At 42.7% G+C, this 19,998-nt stretch overlaps 1 protein-coding gene across 1 annotated transcript in view; it reads left to right on the plus strand.

Moving 5' to 3' along the window:
- Positions 1-1,131: 1,131 nt before the first annotated feature.
- LOC311098798 (carboxyl-terminal PDZ ligand of neuronal nitric oxide synthase protein-like) overlaps positions 1,132-19,998 on the plus strand; it is a gene marked incomplete at both ends in the record, with an annotated part of 34,424 nt that continues 15,557 nt past the window's right edge. Inside the window, 7 exons of the mRNA XM_084139372.1 lie at positions 1,132-1,236; positions 1,709-1,780; positions 10,973-11,065; positions 11,739-11,797; positions 11,932-12,040; positions 17,158-17,302; positions 17,777-17,901. Coding sequence (XP_083995498.1) covers positions 1,132-1,236; positions 1,709-1,780; positions 10,973-11,065; positions 11,739-11,797; positions 11,932-12,040; positions 17,158-17,302; positions 17,777-17,901 — 708 coding nt within the window. The remainder of the gene's footprint in view (positions 1,237-1,708; positions 1,781-10,972; positions 11,066-11,738; positions 11,798-11,931; positions 12,041-17,157; positions 17,303-17,776; positions 17,902-19,998) is intronic.

Genomic DNA, 19,998 nt, shown 5'->3' on the forward strand with positions numbered 1-19,998 from the left:
CTCTTTGCCCCATGGCAAAATGTGTAGAATTGCAGAAAAACTTGCTTTAAAACTACAACATTTTCTTTACACTCATCATTTGCTGCTGATACTCTGTTCTTTATTTTACTTGTATTATTATCTATCCGGATACCTAGTCACTTTACCTTGACTTCATGTACATATCTACATTAAATAACTAATTGATCTGGTACTGGTACTCCCTGTAGCTCCATTCTTATTATTTTATTCCTCTTGTTAATCTTTTTTCTTTTTATTATCATTTTTAAACTCTGCATTGTTGGGAAAGGCTCGTAAGCAAGGATTTCACGGTAAAGTATACATCAGTTGTATTCGGCGCATGTGACAAATACAATTTGATTTGGCACGCGCGTAAACTGCGCATCACCTGTTGTTTTTATTTATGGATAATACAGGAAAAACGGACAACCTTGGCTTGATTCGATTAATCTGCCCGGGACCCCGGTTAGGCATGTTTTGCACCGGGTGAAAGTTGATTGCATTAGTTTTGGAACCGGGCTGCCTCCCAGGCTTGAGCCAGGTGCCCAGTTAAAAGCACACGCCAAAGTCGGCTCAAAACAAAAGTGAATGTGGAGTAAGGAGTAGGATGCTATGTTTTCACATGTAAATGTGATTGCTTTTGATACAATCGCTTTATCTGCCTTCCCAATGAAAACCAGTTTGACAATTCAAACATATATTTCATGGAAAAGAGATGTATGTTTCTGGACGATGCACCATGCTGCCTTGTTGACAACATGACCGGGGAAGATAAATGTTCGATTTGAGAAGTTCGCTCCTCCCTCACCGCTTTTGCCCGTTTCAGTCATAGACCGGTGCCCCGCGGCTCAGCATAATCGAATCCGGCCCTTGAGAATTGTGCGTCATCCAAAACGCCACTAGAGCGGCAGATATTCTAGCTCGGACTGTATCAAATTGGACCGCTAGACGCATATGGTGCTAACATAATTAATTTGTCGCGCACAGTGGTTCCATCCGAATGACCTCTGGGAGCTAGGCGACTAACCAATCAAAGACCTTCGTGAGTGTTGAGCGAGATGCGCGTATTTACAGTCTTCTAATAGCGTTGGCATAAAACTAGTGTCGGACTAGTCGTGTATCAGAAGGGCGATGCCAGGGATAACCAAGTATAATTTAGTGGATGATGCACAGGACTTGAGGATCCCCATGCACAACGAGGCGGCATTTCAGCATGGGGTCTGCTTCGAGGCAAAGGTAAGATTACCTAGTAGGCTATAAACAGCAGTAACTGCTTATCAATGTGGGGCAACAATGTAGCTAAGGATAGTAGGAGTGACCTGGCGTCGGGCTTAGTAAATAATGTATTGATATCCAAAATTATATTCTTCCAAAATATTATGACAATATAATGCAATGAGGATAGATTTACATATTATTATTTTTTGAATCGTACCCTAATATTACACTGTGCTTGTTGATTGAATTCTAAATACACTGTGTTAGATTATAGGTTACAGTGCGCTTTTTGACATCTATTCATACATTTTATTAAGCTATATACCCACTTGTTTGCTATTCAAATCCATTTACAGTACCCTAACAATTTCTTCAGAATGTATAGTGAACTCCTTTTGACAAGAAGCAGTTGAGATCAGAGTAAGAGTTGAAAATATCAATAGGCTACTTGAATTACTAATGACATCTCATAACTTTGTAAATATTATAGTACATTGGCAGTCTGGAAGTCGGTCGTCCCAATAGCCGAATGGAGATAGTGGCTGCAATGAGAAGGATACGGGTAAGAGACTTTCAACAATACTTCAACACAATTATGTAGTTGTTATCTGTAGGCCATAATATTACATGTTTTTCTCTCCCTTCCAGAAATGATACTTTGTCTATATTAGGAGTATTGCAATGCCCTTCAAAACTTGGACTGTATGTGTGTGTGTGTGTGTGTGTGTGTGTGTGTGTTCATGTGTGTGCATGCCGAATATATTTTTAAGAGACTAATATTCTACTCTCTCACATTGGTATGGTATCTGCATATCAAACAGAATGACATTGCTTCTTATCAAATATTGCAAATCAATCATACTATTCTAAGGCTATAAGACTATAATAACAGTCTAAAGGCCCGCACAGACTGTACGATCTTCGCCATCTTTTGCCACGATTTTGTGGACCCAGACAAAAAGTCCAAGTTTTGGGCAAATTCTTAGGTCATAAATGATTGTCGGACATCTTGGCTAGTTCAGTGTGACAGAAGCTGTGTTCGAATACCCATACTAACATACTGTATACTACATACTTATTGAGTATATACTACATACTGTTAGTTCATTTAAGTATACTGTAAACAAATGGTATCTTTCAGTTGAGCATACTAGCGCTTCACCTGTCTACCGGAAGTTGATGCTGTTGCTATGCAACCTCTTGCTAGCTTGTTAGCATAACAAATTACTAGCTAGACATTTTACGATTCCGGGTGTGTTCGCAAATTCAATCTGGAGTGCCAGAGAGCGCTCAAAGTAGGAGGAGTAGGATTGAACCGAGCGTTCTGACCTTACAACGGCAGTCAAGCAGCCAAGCTAATTGGCTAACGTTGGCTAGCTACTTCCAGACACAAATGAGAGAATACTTCACTCTGACCAATTTTCGCGCCCTAGCAGAGCTGGTTAGGCTGTTTTCATGTTATCCAGAGCATTGGTGACTGTAACTGTGCTGCTGGCAACAATTTAATTATGCTTTTTTTTGGCAACATTTAATACTGACACCGGCCATATTCAATGGGTGTTGAGCGTTCGTAAATTCATCAGTTATTCTGCGCTCTGGCACACTCAAATGAGAGTGCTCTGAATTGGAGTAGATAGCCAGAATTAACAATGTCCATTGAGAACGTACAACGACTTAGCTAAGAATGACATGAATAATCAAGACAATAAACGTTGGGTAGTTAGTTAGATAGCATATAGTTAATATACTGCCTGGCAAGTTCGATGTATTAGTAACCAACTAACGTTAGGTAACTTGCTAACATACCGGTACATACTGCTGTAATGCTATGCGGTTCGTAAGGATAGCGTAGCTAACAAATTGTCAGCCAACATAATGAGTAACATAACTTATTTGAAAAGTCATTACTTTATTACTTTGCTCAACATTTTCTTAACATTTGTCATAATTAGTTAAAGCAATGAATTTATATCCGCTCTCGTCGGACTTCGGCTGCATATTTTCCACCATTTTATTCAAATCTGAAAATATGAAGCCACACCCATTTTCTGAAGAATTGCATTATGGGCCCTAAAAGCACGGAAATAGTGTCCACTGCTTGTATACTTCGTATTTTGTCAAATTTAGTATGACATCCGGGAACTTTTGGCATACTAACTATATCCATACTATGACCAATAAGCATACTACATACTCAATTTACTTCACAAATAGTAAGGTTAGTGCGGTAAGTATGAGTATTCGAACACAGCTAGAGTCTACGTCTGCCGATTAAGTACCACTACGTGCGGTCGTAGGCTCGGACAAAGTTATGGCAGTGTCAGAACTTTCTAGCATTTATAGTGTAGTGTTCCTGGTGTTACGAGCCGATCCCGGTGACTGACCAATAGTCATAGACTGTTCTCTCTGCTACCACATGGCACGCGGTACCAGAGCGCTAAGTCTAGGACCAAAAGGCTCCTTAACAGCTTCTACCCCCAAGCCATAAGACTGCTGAACAATTAATCAAATGGCCACCCAGACTATTTACATTGACAAATACATCGCTGCAGTTGACGTAGCAGTCAGCTGACGTAGCCTCGCAAGACAATCGCAGAATGTGGCGACAGAACTGAAGCAAATGGTACGATCTGGCCAGGTTGGTATCAAGATTTTAATTTGGTAACATCGCACAGTGTGACGGAATAATCGTAAAAGACTGAATCCGATGTACAGTGTGGGAAGGCCTTAAACCAACCATCCCTTCTAATCTTATAAAACCAATATATACTAACCATCTCTGTATGAAGAGTCCTCTTTCTAAGTCTTAAAATCAATATCCCTAACAATCTCTTTAAGAGACGTCCTCTCCTCTGGAGAGATGAGACAGAGATGGCAATGGTGTCTGGCATTAACGGATACTGCAGTGGCCAGAATATTACAGTGTTACAGAGATGATTTAACTGCTGCAGAGTCAGCTGGGAGAGCCAAATGTTACATTTAATCTAGTGATGCCTCCTCGTCTGTGTCACACAGTGGTTGGCCAGTTCCTCAATGACACCCAGAGAGAGACAATTTCTATAAGTTCAAGTTTTATTGTCACATGCACAAGTACAGTGAAATGCTTAAGTTGCCTGCTCTACCCAACACTCCAGTAATCAATATCAAAATAGTTTAATATATATATATATATACAGTACCAGTCAAAAGTTTGGACACACCTACTCATTCAAGGGTTTTTCTTTATTTTTTACTATTTTTACAATTTTTACTATACTGTAGAATTATAGTGAAGACATCAAAACATTGAAATAACACATCCGGAATCATTTAGTAACCAAAAAAGTGTTAAACAAATCAAAATATATGTTATATTTGAGATTCTTCAAATTAGCCACCCTTTGCCTTGATGACAGCTTTGCACACTCTTGGCATTCTCTCAACCAGGTTCACCTGGAATGCTTTTCCAAAAGTCTTGAAGGAGTTCCCACATATGCTGAGCACTTGTTGGCTGCTTTTCCTTCACTGCGGTCCAACTCATATCAAACCATCTCAATTGGGTTGAGGTCGGGTGATTGTGGAGGCCAGGTCATCTGATGCAGCTCTCCATCACTCTCCTTCTTGGTCAAATAGCCCTTACACAGCCTGGAGGTGTGTTGGGTCATTGTCCTGTTGAAAAACAAAATGATAGTCCCACCAAGTGCAAACCAGATGGGATGGTGTATCGCTGCAGAATGCTGTGGTAGCCATGCTGGTTAAGTGTGCCTTGAATTCTAAATAAATAACAGACAGTGTCACCAGCAAAGCACCCCCACACCATCACATCTCCTCCTTCATGCTTCAAGGTAGGAACCACATATGCGGAGATCATCCGTTCACCTACTCTGCGTCTCACAAAGACACGGCGGTTGGAACCAAAAATCTGACCAAAGGACAGATTTCCACCAGTCTAATGTCCATTGCTCGTGTTTCTTGGCCCAAGCAAGTCTCTTCTTCTTATTGGTGTCCTTTAGTAATGGTTTCTTTGCAGAAATTCCACCATGAAGGCCTGATTCAAACAGTCTCCTCTGAACAGTTGGTGTTGAGATGTGTCTGTTACTTGAACTCTTTGAAGCATTTATTTGGGCTGCAATTTCTGAGGCTGTTAACTTCTGCAGCAGAGGTAACTCTGGGTCTTTCTTTCCTGTGGCGGTCCTCATGAGAGCCATTTTCCGTATTTTCCGTATTTTCTGACCTTTATGTCTTAAAGTAATGATGGACTGTCGTTTCTCTTTGCTTATTTGAGCTGTTCTTGCCATAATATGGACTTTGTCTTTTACCAAATAGGGTTATCTTCTGTGTACCACACCTACCTTGTCACAACACAACTGATTGGCTCAAACGCATTAAGAAGGAAAGAAATTCCACAAATTAACTTTTAACAAGGCACACCTGTTAATGGAAATGCATTCCAGGTGACTACCTCATGAAGCTGGTTGAGAGAATGCCAAGAGTGTGCAAAGCTGTCATCAAGGCAAAGGGTGGCTACTTTGAAGAATCTCAAATATAAAAGATATTTTGATTTGTTTAACACTTTTTGGTTGCTACATGATTCCGTATATGTTATTTCATAGTTTTGAAGTCTTCACTATTATTCTACAATGTAGAAAATTGTAAAAATAAAGAAAAACCCTTTAATGAGTAGGTGTGTCCAAACCTTTGACTGGTAGTGTATATATACTTTTACTTTTACTTTTGATACTTAATTATATTTTAGCAATTACATTTACTTTTGATGCTTAAGTATATTTAAACCAAATACGTTTGGACTTTTTCTCAAGTAGTATTTTAAGTAGTATCTATTAAGGTATCTTTACTTTTACTCAAGTATGACAATAAGATACTTTTTCCACCACTGCTGCCAGGTCTCTGACCTCCTCCCTGTAGGCTGTCTCATCGCCGTTGGTGAGCAGGCCGACCACTGTCGTGTCGTCAGCAAACTTAATGATGGAGTTGGAGTCACACAGTCGTGGGATAACAGGGAGTACAGGAGGGGGGCTAAGCACACACCCCTGGGAGGCCCCTGTGTTGAGGGTCAGTGTAGCGGAGGTGTTGTTGCCTACTCTTACCACCTGAGGTCTTCCCGTCTGGAAGTCCAGGATCCAATTGCAGAGGGGGGTGTTCAGTCCCAGGGTCCCGAACTTGGTGAGAAGCTTGGACGGCACTATTGTGTTGAACGCTGAGCTGTAGTCGATGAACAGCATCCTCACATAGGCATTCCTCTTTTCTAGGTGGAAGAGGGCAGATTAGAGTGTAATTGAGATTGCGTCGTCTCTGGATCTGTTGTGGCAATATGCAAATTGAAGTTGGTCCAGGGTGTCTGGGATGATAAAAGGAGGAAAGTGAAGGGGAATATTTTTTGTGAACATAATGGAATAAAGCCCAGTAAGAGAGATAACTTCTAAGGAGGAAAGTGAAACATATCCGTTGTGAACATTAAAGCATGGCACCCAACAAGTGTTTATTTAAATCATGCTTATTGGATTAGGTTCCACTTCCTCTGTTGGCGTACAAAAGGGGGAAAATTAGGAAAGTAAAGTGTCCTTTCTCAGCATAATGGCATTGGGCCCAACACGTGTTTAGTGTTTATTGAAGTCATACATCTTGGGCCAGGTTCCCTTGTTGGCATACAGGAGAGTACATGTCCTACTGTATGGTGGAAATGTTAGCCTGGTCCCAGATCTCTTTGTGCTGCCAACTCCTATGGTGATTTCTGGCAAGACAGTACAAGCATATCTGAAACCAGGCTAGGTAAGACTGCATCAGCTGGGACTAAAAAACACCACATCCGTTCTACAGGCGTTGCTGCCTTCTAAATCCCATACAATAGCATAAAGAGAGGGGAAATGCCCACTTTGCTCTATTCTCTATTTCTAGGCTTTGTGAGGCAGAACTTTGTTGATACACATGAATATAGGAGACCCATCCTCTATGTTCCCCCTCATTTCCCACTGTCAGAGGATAAGGGAAGGAGGTGGATGATGCTGTCTAGCCCCAGTGTCTATAGGGCTGTGTGGGGGTGGATGGTGGTGTGTAGCCCCAGTGTCTATAGGGCTGTGTGGGGGTGGATGGTGGTGTGTAGCCCCTGTGCCTATAGGGCTGTGTTGGGGAGGCAGTAGCAGGGATGCCCTGACATGTCTAATCTTTCTGGTTGTCCATCCCTTCCCCCACCTCAGGCATAATATCATTTTCACACCACTGAACCTGTGCTGAGCCAGGCTGTACTGTGCTGGCCTGGTTACGCATCTTTGATTGACCACGTTCCGAACCCGGATATCCTGTGTAAAACAAGACTGTGTTAACCTGTTAAGCTAACGCCTAGGCATTAGTTCGGGGCACCAACGTAAGTCTTCATGTCTACTGCACTCTTCAGGTCACGCTATAATGGTCAGTTAGCACTAAACAGTTTACCACTAATAGAAAAATAAGGGAGAAAATAATTATGTGTATTTACAGTTGAATTAGCTGGCATACAGAATCAAAGCAAAATCCCCCACAATCTACATTTCAATCATTTAGCAGATGCTCTTATCCAGAGCGACTTACAGGAGCAATTAGGGTTAAGTGCCTTGCTTAAGGGCACATTGGCAGATTTTTCACCTAGTCGGCTCGGGGATTGGAATGTATAGGCTCAGTGTCGGATCAAAAATGCACAATCAAGTCTCTGTTTTAGTTGAGCAACAATGCCTCTGTCCTCCAATAAAAAATCCATCAAGAAATCCCAAAAATGAAAAATGCAATGAAATAATAATTCAGCCTAAAATAAAATGAAATAAGGCAAGATCTTACCAGTTCAGTTGCTAGGAAAATACTCCACAGAGAAAACCCCCACATATATAAGTTGGCTTTAGAAATAGCCTTCCACACTTTGGTTCCTGTAAGTCAATAGTCCACACAAAGGAAACTTCTCTTGATGATCAATACAATATCCCTAAGTTTTGAGAAAGTTTTCACTTGTATGGGTGAGAACTATGCTTTTAAACTATTCCTTGTTTTACTACGGTGTGCGACTAATGAATACACCCTGTCACGATCGTCTAAGGAGGGAGAGGACCAAGGCGCAGCGTTGAAAGCAAACATATTTATTTATTAAATGCTCACACGAGCAAAACAACGAAACGTGACGTCCTTGGTTACAAAAAACAAACCAACACGGAACAAGAAACCACAACACAAAGTGAAAAGACCGATAGTTAAATATGGCTCCCAATCAGAGACAACCAGCTGTCACTCGTTGCCTCTGATTGGGAGTCACTCAGCCCAACATAGAAAATCAAACATAGAATACACACCCTGGCTCAACATAACATTGTCCCCAGAGCCAGGGCGTGACAGTACCCCCCCCCTAAAGGCGCGGACTCCGACCGCGCCAACTAAATCCCACAGGGGAGGGACCGGGTGGGCACTCCGCCTTGGCGGCGGATCCGGCTCCGGGCCTGATCCCCACTCCCTCTCCAACCCCCCAAAGTACCCCTGGTCCGGTCTGGCCCCGCTGGCCGGAGCCGGACTGACGATACGCATCCCTGGCTTGGTGCGTGGAGCAGGAATGGACCGGACTGGGCTGGCGACGCGCACCACAGACTTGGTGCGGAGAGCAGGAACGGGCCGGACAGGGCTGACGAAACGCACCACAGACTTGGTGCGGAGAGCAGGCACGGGCCGTGCCGGACTGATGACGCACACCACTGGCTTGGTGCGGGGAGCTTGGATGGGCCGGACTGGGCTGGCGACGCACCCCGTAGGCTTGGTGCGTGGAGCAGGGACTGGCCGGGCTGGGCTGGCGACGCACACCGTAGGCTTGGTGCGGAGAGCAGGAACGGGCCGGACAGGGCTGACGAAACGCACCACAGACTTGGTGCGGAGAGCAGGCACGGGCCGTGCCGGACTGATGACGCACACCACTGGCTTGGTGCGGGGAGCTTGGATGGGCCGGACTGGGCTGGCGACGCACCCCGTAGGCTTGGTGCGTATCGTCAGTCCGGCTCCGGCCAGCGGGGCCAGACCGGACCAGGGGTACTTTGGGGGGTTGGAAAGGGAGTGGGGATCAGGCCCGGAGCCGGATCCGCCGCCAAGGCGGAGTGCCCACCCGGTCCCTCCCCTGTGGGATTTAGTTGGCGCGGTCGGAGTCCGCGCCTTTAGGGGGGGGTACTGTCACGCCCTGGCTCTGGGGACAATGTTATGTTGAGCCAGGGTGTGTATTCTATGTTTGATTTTCTATGTTGGTCTGAGTGACTCCCAATCAGAGGCAACGAGTGTCAGCTGGGTGTCTCTGATTGGGAGCCATATTTAACTGTTTGTCTTGCACTTTGTGTTTTGGTGGTTTCTTCTGTCACGATCGTCTAAGGAGGGAGAGGACCAAGGCGCAGCGTTGAAAGCAAACATATTTATTTATTAAATGCTCACACGAGCAAAACAACGAAACGTGACGTCCTTGGTTACAAAAAACAAACCAACACGGAACAAGAAACCACAACACAAAGTGAAAAGACCGATAGTTAAATATGGCTCCCAATCAGAGACAACCAGCTGTCACTCGTTGCCTCTGATTGGGAGTCACTCAGCCCAACATAGAAAATCAAACATAGAATACACACCCTGGCTCAACATAACATTGTCCCCAGAGCCAGGGCGTGACACACCCCAGGAAGTGATTGTGGGTGTGGCTAAGGTGTGACCACAGGAGGAGCCCACAGCCTATACATATCTAAAGGAACCATGAAATCTTGAAGGTTACAACTTTAATGAGCATCATTTATTCCAGTGGGGCAATTATTGCTGGCAGGCACAGGATATATTGAAAGACAATCCTATAGAAAGCAAGACAATACAATCAAATGGCAATACAGTGAAATAGTTCACACAATAGTACGGTCCATAAATTAGTCCATAGTCCAATACAAAAAATTAAGTAAAAAGTCAGCCAATAGAACAGGCAGAATATCATATATTTTTACAGGAGAAGAAGAGCAGCAGGGAGAATCTTCAAACCTTTGACATGAGAGAATCCTGATTAGTCTTTTGGTTGAGGATCGGAGGGGGGAAAAATGCTTTTGATAAAAGTCCTCATTTGATCAAATCGACTTCTGATGTTGTATTTCCTCATTTGGGGAAAACATGTTTATTTTAGATGAGTATTTGTTGTTTTGATGTCTGGCCCTGATCTCTGGTCCCTTTTGACTGCAGTGAGGCAGCGGCAACGGTTCTAACTAATCTAACTAATCTAACTAATCAAGGGCAAGGATAAAAGCGGTGCACACTGCTGAGTCTTCCTTCATGTCTAATGCACTCTGAGGGGAGGGGGAACATTGTTGCTGGAGACTTTGCCAGCTCTACAATCTGACTTTGCCCGTTTTCTTCAGCCTTTGTGTTGACTCAAACTTTGATTTACTCTCAGCAGCAGATGGTGTCTTGTAGGGACAACGATGCTAAATACTTAAGTACTCACTCCCTGCCTCAATATACATGTTTCCATCCCTTTGCATCTCAACAGGAACTGTATCTCTGACAAGGTTGAGGAAAATTGGAATTGGAATCTGAGTTTACTTCCTGAATAGGAATAAATTGAAATGGAATTTACCCCAACTCTGCTCTGTGGTTATGTGCAAACTATAATGACATGATACACATACACAAAGTCCATGATGTCACACCTAGGCTATATAGCATGTGCTTGTATGGATCATTTTATATTCCAGTTTCATGTACAAATCTATGGAATTTACATTTCCCCTAACAGTATGAATTCAAATTGAAGAACATCAAGAAGAAGAAAGTCAACATCATCGTGTCTGCGGATGGTGTAAGGGTGGTTTTGCGAAAAAAGAAAAAGGTAAGTCTCCTTCAAAATATGAAACGCTGATGAAGTCGGAGTAGCTACCAAAACTTTGGTATTCGTGATGAATCAATGTATTATTGAATTTTTGAATTATTGTATTATTTAATTATTGTATTGTATTATTGTATTATTTACATTTACATTTTAGTCATTTAGCAGACACTCTTATCCAGAGCGACTTACAGTAGTGAATGGATACATTTCAATTTCAACTTTTGTACATCAACTATTATATTGCACCAAGGTCAATGATACAAGTAACTGAAACTGTTATGTTATTTCTTAGCCCATCATATTGAAGGGCTAGATTTACTAAATGTTTCCACCAGTGTGAAGTGTGCAACTGTTATTTTCCAGACGCAGTAAAACAAAGAAAATTAATCATCAATGATGAAAAGGCAGTTTTATTGTCAAATGTTAAACAGGCTTTCTTTGCATATGGAGGCGGAATGGCTTATGGTTGTGAAATGTGGTTATTTGACAAATGATTGAATGCCATAGCTCTTTGTCCTTCATGGAAGCTGCAAGGTCCCTCATCTTGAGTGTCTCTGCAGATGGAAAAAGTTTAAGACCGTCCATATATATTTCTTATAGGTGAAATACCTATAAGTCATAGAAGTGAATTTCAGCATTGTGTAAGTGTTGTTGTTCTGTGGTTGTGTTCCAGAGGAAAGAGTGGTCATGGGATGACAACACAGTGATGATAACACAAGACCCAATCTACAGGTAAAGACAGGCGCAAAGTGTCCTCAAACAAAATCTTCTTTAAGACTATTCTTTGGTATGTCCATACAGACCCATTGATGATTTTTGGTTGAGTAGTTAAGATTGAAATCAAGACATTTCCCCGTCCCATTTAGGATTTTCTATGTGTCACATGATGCCCAGGACTTGAAGATCTTCAGTTACATTGCGAGAGATGGAAAGAGCAACATGTTCCATTGTAATGTCTTCAAATCCAAGAGGAAGGTAAGACCTTGGAGATCCTATAATTCGACAGTATATGTTCTATGTGATTATATGGGTAAGCCAGTGTGTAGCTCTGTGGGAATGGGCTGGGTATGAGATGAAAGTTATCCACAGGTTCCAGATCAGTGATATATAATCCGCTTATTTCTACAGGGTATCAGATCGTGGCAGCAGCTGCTTAGGGAAGGGGGCTGGGTATAGGGAATGTGCCATGATTCATTATATTTTACTTGGAGTCTTGGGACTCTTGGATCAATAGGGATCTTCGAGAGCTTTGTCTATACAAACACACACACGCACACACACACATTTTTTTCTCCTCTATACACAGTATACACACCTGATGAATTTCAATTTCACACAACCCTGCATGCAAGAAAAATTCGACCCCATAGCTGCATATGAAACAGCACCAATTTTCAGCATAACAAAGCCTGGATAGCATCCCCACCAATGAGGTTGGCTCTCATCACTTCACCATGGATACCAGTCATGTACTGTAGACAGTGACTGAGTGAAGCAGCATACTAATGAGTGTCTGTGTCCCAAATGGCACCCTATTCCCTATTGGGGATTATGGGCCCTGGTCAAAAGTAATGCACTACATAAGGAATAGGGTGCCATTTTGGACGCAGTCAGTGAGTGAGGTGGGAAGAAAAAGGCTTTTAATTCTGTCCTTAATGTCATCTTCAAGCTGTACCACCCACCATCTTTACTTACCAGAGAACAGAGACACAGTCTGTAATCCTGCATAGTGTAGTCGTGCCATTCAGATGATTCCAGCCTTGAAGCTCATATCTCAGGCTTCCAGATCGAACTTTGGCCATTGGAGGGGACGGTGAACCGCTGATACTGGACTTGATTTACTGGCCTTCATGTGGCCTCCCATGGATCACTGTATAGGGTTTATAGTACCCCCGGAATCTTAGAGCTTGCCTTGTCATCCAGGTGGCTCAGTTGGTTGAAGCACAGTGCTGGTTTCACAAAGGTTGTGGGTTCAATTTCAGCAGTGGCCATGTCAATACAAAATGGGTGGTGATCTACCGAAAATGAAAAAAATAGTGTTATACAGTATAGAACAGTAGTACATACTTTACATAGCATACCATGAACATATAACTATGTTTAGGACTAGATTACACCATAGAAACCCACAGTCACACACAACATTTGCTCTGGCTTAGTGAATGACAGCATTGTGGCAGCATACCTCCGCTAAGCTACAGAGACGTGTGAATGTGAGGTCTTTTAAAAGCACACTGTCAATATCCCGCTGAGAATGAAAACAACCAAGACAAGCCGCCTTCAGACCTTGCAGTATTATTGCTCTAGGTTGGATAACTATATATAACTATAGATAACTATAGATAACTATATACAGTGCATTCGGAAAGTATTCAGACCCCTTGACTTTTTCCACATTTTGTTAGGTTACAGCCTTATTCTAAAATGTATTAAATATTTTTTTTCTTCTCATCACACAACCCCATAATGAAAAAGCAAAAACAGGTTTTTATACATGTTTGCAAATTTATAAAACATAACAAACTAAAATATCACATTTACATAAGTATTCAGACCCTTTACTCAGTACTTTGTTGAAGCACCTTTGGCAGTGATTACAGCCTCGAGTCTTCTTGGGTATGACACTACAAGCTTGGCACACCTGTATTTGGGTGATCCTCTCAAGCTCTGTCAGGTTGGATGGGGAGCATCGCTGCACAGCTATTTTCAGGTCTCTCCAGAGATGTTCGATCGGGTTCGAGTCCGGGCTCTGGCTGGGCCACTCAAGGACATTCAGAGACTTGTCCCGAAGCCACTCCTGCGTTGTCTTGGCTGTGTGCTTAAGGTCGTTGTCCTGTTCGAAGGTGAACCTTCGCCCCAGTTTGAGGTCCTGAGCGCTCTGGAGCAGGTTTTCATCAAGGATCTCTCTGTACATTGCTATGTTCATCTTTCCCTCAAGTCTGATTAGTCTCCCAGTCCCTGCCGCTGAAAAAAATCCGCACAGCATGATGCTGCCACCACCATGCTTCACCGTAGGAATGGTGCCAGGTTTCCTCCAGAAGTGATGCTTGGCATTCAGGCCAAAGAGTTCAATCTTGGTTTCATCAGACGAGAGAATGTTGTTTCTCATGGTCAGAGTCATTAAGGTGCCTTTTGGCAAACTCCAAGCGGGCTGTCTTGTGCCTTTGTCTGAGGAGTGACTTCCGTCTGGCCACTCTACCATAAAGGCCTGATTGGTGGAGTGCTGCAGAGATGGTTGTCCTTCTGGAAGGTTTTCCCATTTCCACAGAGGAACTCTGGAGCTCTGTCAGAGTGACCATTGGGTTCTTGGTCACCTGTCTGACCAAGGCCCTTCTCCCCCGATTGCTCAGTTTGGCCAGGCGGCCAGCTCTAGGAAGAGTCTTGGTCGTTCCAAACTTCTTCCATTTAAGAATCATGGAGGCCACTGTGTTCTTGGGGACCTTTAATGCTGCAGACATTTTTTGGTACCCTTCCCCAGATCTGTGCCTCGACACAATCCTGTCTCTGAGCTTTAAAGACAATTCCTTCGACCTCATGGCTTGGTTTTTGCTCTGACATACACTGTCAACTGTGGGACCTTATATAGACAGGTGTGTACCTTTTCCAAATCATGTCCAATCAATTGAATGTGCTACAGGTGGACTCCAATCAAGTTGAAGAAACTTCTCAAGGATGATCAATGGAGCTCAATTTCGAGTCTCATAGCAAAGGGTCTGAATACTTATGTAAATAAGGTATTTCTGTTTAAAATGTTTAATACATTTGCAAAAATGTCTAAAAACCAGTTTTCACTTGGTCATTATGGGGTATTGTGTGTAGATTGATGAGGATTTTTATTCATTGAATCCATTGTAGAATAAGGCTGTAATGTAACTTTCCGAATGCACTGTATAACTGTATATACAGTGGGGGAAAAAAGTATTTAGTCAGCCACCAATTGTGCATGTTCTCCCACTTAAAAAGATGAGAGAAGCCTGTAATTTTCATCATAGGTACACGTCAACTATGACAGACAAATTGAGGAAAAAAAATCCAGAAAATCACATTGTATGATTTTTAATGAATTTATTTGCAAATGATGGTGGAAAATAAGTATTTGGTCACCTACAAACAGGCAAGATTTCTGGCTCTCACAGACCTATAACTTCTTCTTTAAGAGGCTCCTCTGTCCTCCACTCGTTACCTGTATTAATGGCACCTGTTTGAACTTGTTATCAGTATAAAAGACACATGTCCACAACCTCAAACAGTCACACTCCAAACTCCACTATGGCCAAGACCAAAGAGCTGTCAAAGGACAACAGAAACAAAATTGTAGACCTGCACCAGGCTGGGAAGACTGAATCTGCAATAGGTAAGCAGCTTGGTTTGAAGAAATCAACTGTGGGAGCAATTATTAGGAAATGGAAGACATACAAGACCACTGATAATCTCCCTCGATCTGGGGCTCCACGCAAGATCTCACCCCGTGGGGTCAAAATGATCACAAGAACGGTGAGCAAAAATCCCAGAACCACACGGGGGGACCTAGTGAATGACCTGCAGAGAGCTGGGACCAAAGTAACAAAGCCTACCATCAGTAACACACTACGCCGCCAGGGACTCAAATCCTGCAGTGCGAGACGTGTCCCCCTGCTTAAGCCAGTACATGTCCAGGCCCGTCTGATGTTTGCTAGAGTGCATTTGGATGATCCAGAAGAGGATTGGGAGAATGTCATATGGTCAGATGAAACCAAAATATAACTTTTTGGTAAAAACCCAACTCATCGTGTTTGGAGGACAAAGAATGCTGAGTTGCATCCAAAGAACACCATACCTACTGTGAAGCATGGGGGTGGAAAAATCATGCTTTGGGGCTGTTTTTCTGCAAAGGGACCAGGACGACTGATCCGTGTAAAGGAAAGAATGAATGGGGCCATGTATCGTGAGATTTTGAGTGAAAACCTCCTTCCATCAGCAAGGGCATTGAAGATGAAACGTGGCTGGGTCTTTCAGCATGACAATGATCCCAAACACACCGCCCGGGCAATGAAGGAGTGGCTTCGTAAGAAGCATTTCAAGGTCCTGGAGTGGCCTAGCCAGTCTCCAGATCTCAATCCCATAGAAAATCTTTGGAGGGAGTTGAAAGTCCGTGTTGCCCAGCGACAGCCCCAAAACATCACTGCTCTAGAGGAGATCTGCATGGAGGAATGGGCCAAAATACCAGCAACAGTGTGTGAAAACCTTGTGAAGACTTACAGAAAACGTTTGACCTGTGTCATTGCCAACAAAGGGTATATAACAAAAGTATTGAGAAACTTTTGTTATTGACCAAATACTTATTTTCCACCATAATTTGCAAATAAATTCATTAAAAATCCTACAATGTGATTTTCTGGATTTTTCTTCCTCATTTTGTCTGTCATAGTTGACGTGTACCTATGATGAAAATGACAGGCCTCTCTCATCTTTTTAAGTGGGAGAACTTGCACAATTGGTGGCTGACTAAATACTTTTTTTCCCCACTGTAACTATATATAACTATAGATAACTGTATATAACTATATAACCAATGAATTCCTGAGAGCATTGCGCCTTGTAGGGTCTCAAGGAAAAACGTCTCTGGAATGAACCAATCAGTTACAACGCCAGCATGCACCTACAGCAGATGAGTAAGGAACTGAATTACCTCGCTCTTTCTTTTGTTCTCCTCCTCTTTCCACCCCTCACTCCCCCCTCTTTCTATTTCCCCCTCTTTCAACTGTTTCTTCTTCTATCTCCTTCTCACTACCAACCTCTCTCTTCCCCCTCCTTCCTCTTCCCCCTTTCCCTCTCTCTTCCCCCTCCTTCCTCTTCCCCTCTCTCTTCCCCCTCCTACCTCTTACCCCTTTCCCTCTCTCTTCCCCTTCCCCCTTTCCCTCTCTCTTCCCCCTCCTTCCTCTTCCCCCTTTCCCTCTCCCTTCCCCTTCCCCCTTTCCCTCTCTCTTCCCCCTCATTCCCCTTCCCCCTTTCCCTCTCTCTTCCCCCTCCTTCCTCTTCCCACTTTCCCTCTCTCTTCCCCCTCTCCTCCCTCAACTCACCTATCCCCCCCCCCTCCCCATGCCCACCTCCAGTCCCAGGCCATGCGCATCGTGCAGACGGTGGGCCAGGCCTTTGACGTGTGCCACCAGCTGACCCTGCAGCAGACAGGGGAACAGAGCTCAGAGGATGTTGGGGACACCAGCACTGTCGACGCAGAGGGGGCAGACGCCGTGCCAGGTGTGACTCATTTGCCCACACACCATACCATCTTATTACCTAGTACCTACTTTTTCATATTTGCACAGCGGTGACATTCTCTACTGAGGCTGAATCAGTTACATTTACATTTTAGTCATTTAGCAGACGCTCTTATCCAGAGCGTCTGCTACACATACTGGCCCCCCGTGGGAATCAAACCCACAACCCTGGTGTTGCAACCGCCATGCTCTACCAACTGAGCTACACAGGGCCCATGTGTGTTGTGACTCCAGCGAGTGTGGAGAGCAGCCAAGTTTGAATTCCATGTTTCAGTTTTTGGGTCTGAGAAAAGCGCTATAAAAATACTATGTACTATTTATTTGTATATAAGGAATGGGTTATGTTATGCGTTTTTGCTGGTGATAGTTGGTTCTTTTGTTTGTTGATAATTTTTTTCTCTCTCTATCACTCTCATTTCTCCTCTCTCTCTCTCTCCATCCTTCTCTTTCTCAGCCAAGAAGAGGTTGGCATTGTCTGATTCGACCGACCTTGAAGCCACTACAGAGGAAAGCATCGACTGTTTGTCATCCGACCTGGACAAGAGCAAGAGCCAGGACCTTCTCAGTAAAGATGGAAAGGTAATGTATATGACCTGGGTTGTGTTTATTAGACCAAACCGTTGCAAAATGTTTTACAAAACAAAACACAAATATGTGTTTGTATTGGACAAGTTCAGGTAGTACATTATTTCACTCAGTTTCAAAACCGTTTCGCCCTACTATATACACTGCTGGAAGAAAGGGTGCTATATAGAACCACAAAGCACCTTATTTTTAGCAGTGTAAAGTAGTGTTACCCAACATATACAGTGCCCTACAATTCCACAACCAAAGCTCATCCTTACTACTTAAGACACGTTTGACTAAAATAAGGTATTGAAATCACCATCATCTAACAATTTCAAACCTCATAAATACTGTAAACAGAACATGTTTTCTGCATATGATGTCGCCCTCAAAGGAGCTTTATACAAATCAACAGCCGCTACTGAAGGATATAGTGTGGAACTGGGTTGTTATCTCATGTTTGTTGTCATAAGGTTGAGAAATATTTCATAGGGTTGTGTTGTAATATTGATGTGTTCCTATGGTTTATTGATGAAAACGCACAGCATGATGCTATCCAGTGCTCTACTAACCATCGTGTCATACCACCCGCTATCACTCTCTCTCTCTCTCTCTCTCTCTCTCTCTCTCTCTCTCTCTCTCTCTCTCTCTCTCTTCTCTCTCTCTCTCTCTCTCTCTCACTCTCTCCCTCTCTCTAACTCTCTCTCTCTCTCTCTCTCTCTCTCTCTCTCTCTCTCTCTCTCTCTCTCTCTCTCTCTCTCTCTCTCTCCCACTCTCCCTCTCTAATCTCTTTGGCTCATGTAATTGAGTGAAGTCAATTATTCCATATTGATACGATAAGGACGACTGTTGCTTTAGTTTACAGTAAATGTCTTATAACAAGGACATTCTCTCAGTCAGAGTACGGTTGAACGGTCTGTCTTTTATTGTATACCATCAATATAATAAACAAATAAACTGGTAAACTAAGGATCATCCTAAAAACAAACCATACCTATATCTGAAATGAGCTGAGATTGACTCTTAACTCTAGACTCTAGATAAGTTGTTGTACTGTAACGTGGTAGATGTCTGGCTAGCATGCTGTACAATACAATGACATCCATATTTACTATAAGACTGATAACAACCACTCTCTTTTAGTCCAATAGTCTATTTTTCGATTTCAGTTTCGATCATTTTTTAAAGATTAAATGCACTACACACTACACTAAACGCAGAATAAAACTATTAATAAAGGTCCCATGATGGTAGTGACTGCCCATTACTGCTTAACACTTATTTACCATAATTTATTCACATTACTTAACTTTAATAAAATATTTCAGTTGTGGTGTATATTACATTTGTTTATTTGATGACTTTATTATTTCTTTCCAAGTCATCATCTCTATAGAGCTGCTGCCTATGCTGTCTGACAAAATCACTATTTTGTAGTTCTTCAAAGTAAATAAGGCATACTTCTATGACTGCTGAATACCAACTATCAATCACTTAGATCATGTTTTTCAGGTAGAGATACTGTACCTCACGAAGCAACAGCTGCTCTCTGTATCACCTCATGATATTGCACTCTTCTCTCTTCCATAGGAGCAGTCGTAAAAGAAACACCGACCAGACAAGTAGCTGCGCAATGGTCATTGTAGTTAATTACCATGTTTTTAATGCACTAAACTATGCAGAATATTAGCCTGTTGGAAACTACTAATTCCCTAGTACATCGCACAGTTCAGGCTGGATCTGATTTATCTCTAGACAAACTGTGCGATGTGTGCATTGAGCTCACCAAAAAATAAAAAATATGAAATGGAATTCAAATAATTGAACCGACATTGTTCAATTAGTTGTTTAAAAAATGAAAAAAATAATCGCTCAGCACTAGTCTCTTGTAAGAGGTCTTCTTTCCCTCTCTCTCTCTCGCTCTTCCGCTTTCTCTTTCTCTCTGCTTGTCAATAGCTTTATCTTGGCTGGCTAATTGTATGACACTGTATTGTAGCTTATTGTATTGTATTAAATTGCATTGTATTGTGTTGATTCCCAGACAGATGTATTCAGAGCACAGAACTACTATTATTATGGATCTGTCCTTGTCCTTGCTTTATGATGATA

Source organism: Coregonus lavaretus (assembly GCF_964263955.1).
Source record: "Coregonus lavaretus genome assembly, chromosome: 23".
Taxonomy (NCBI): Eukaryota; Metazoa; Chordata; class Actinopteri; order Salmoniformes; family Salmonidae; genus Coregonus; species Coregonus lavaretus.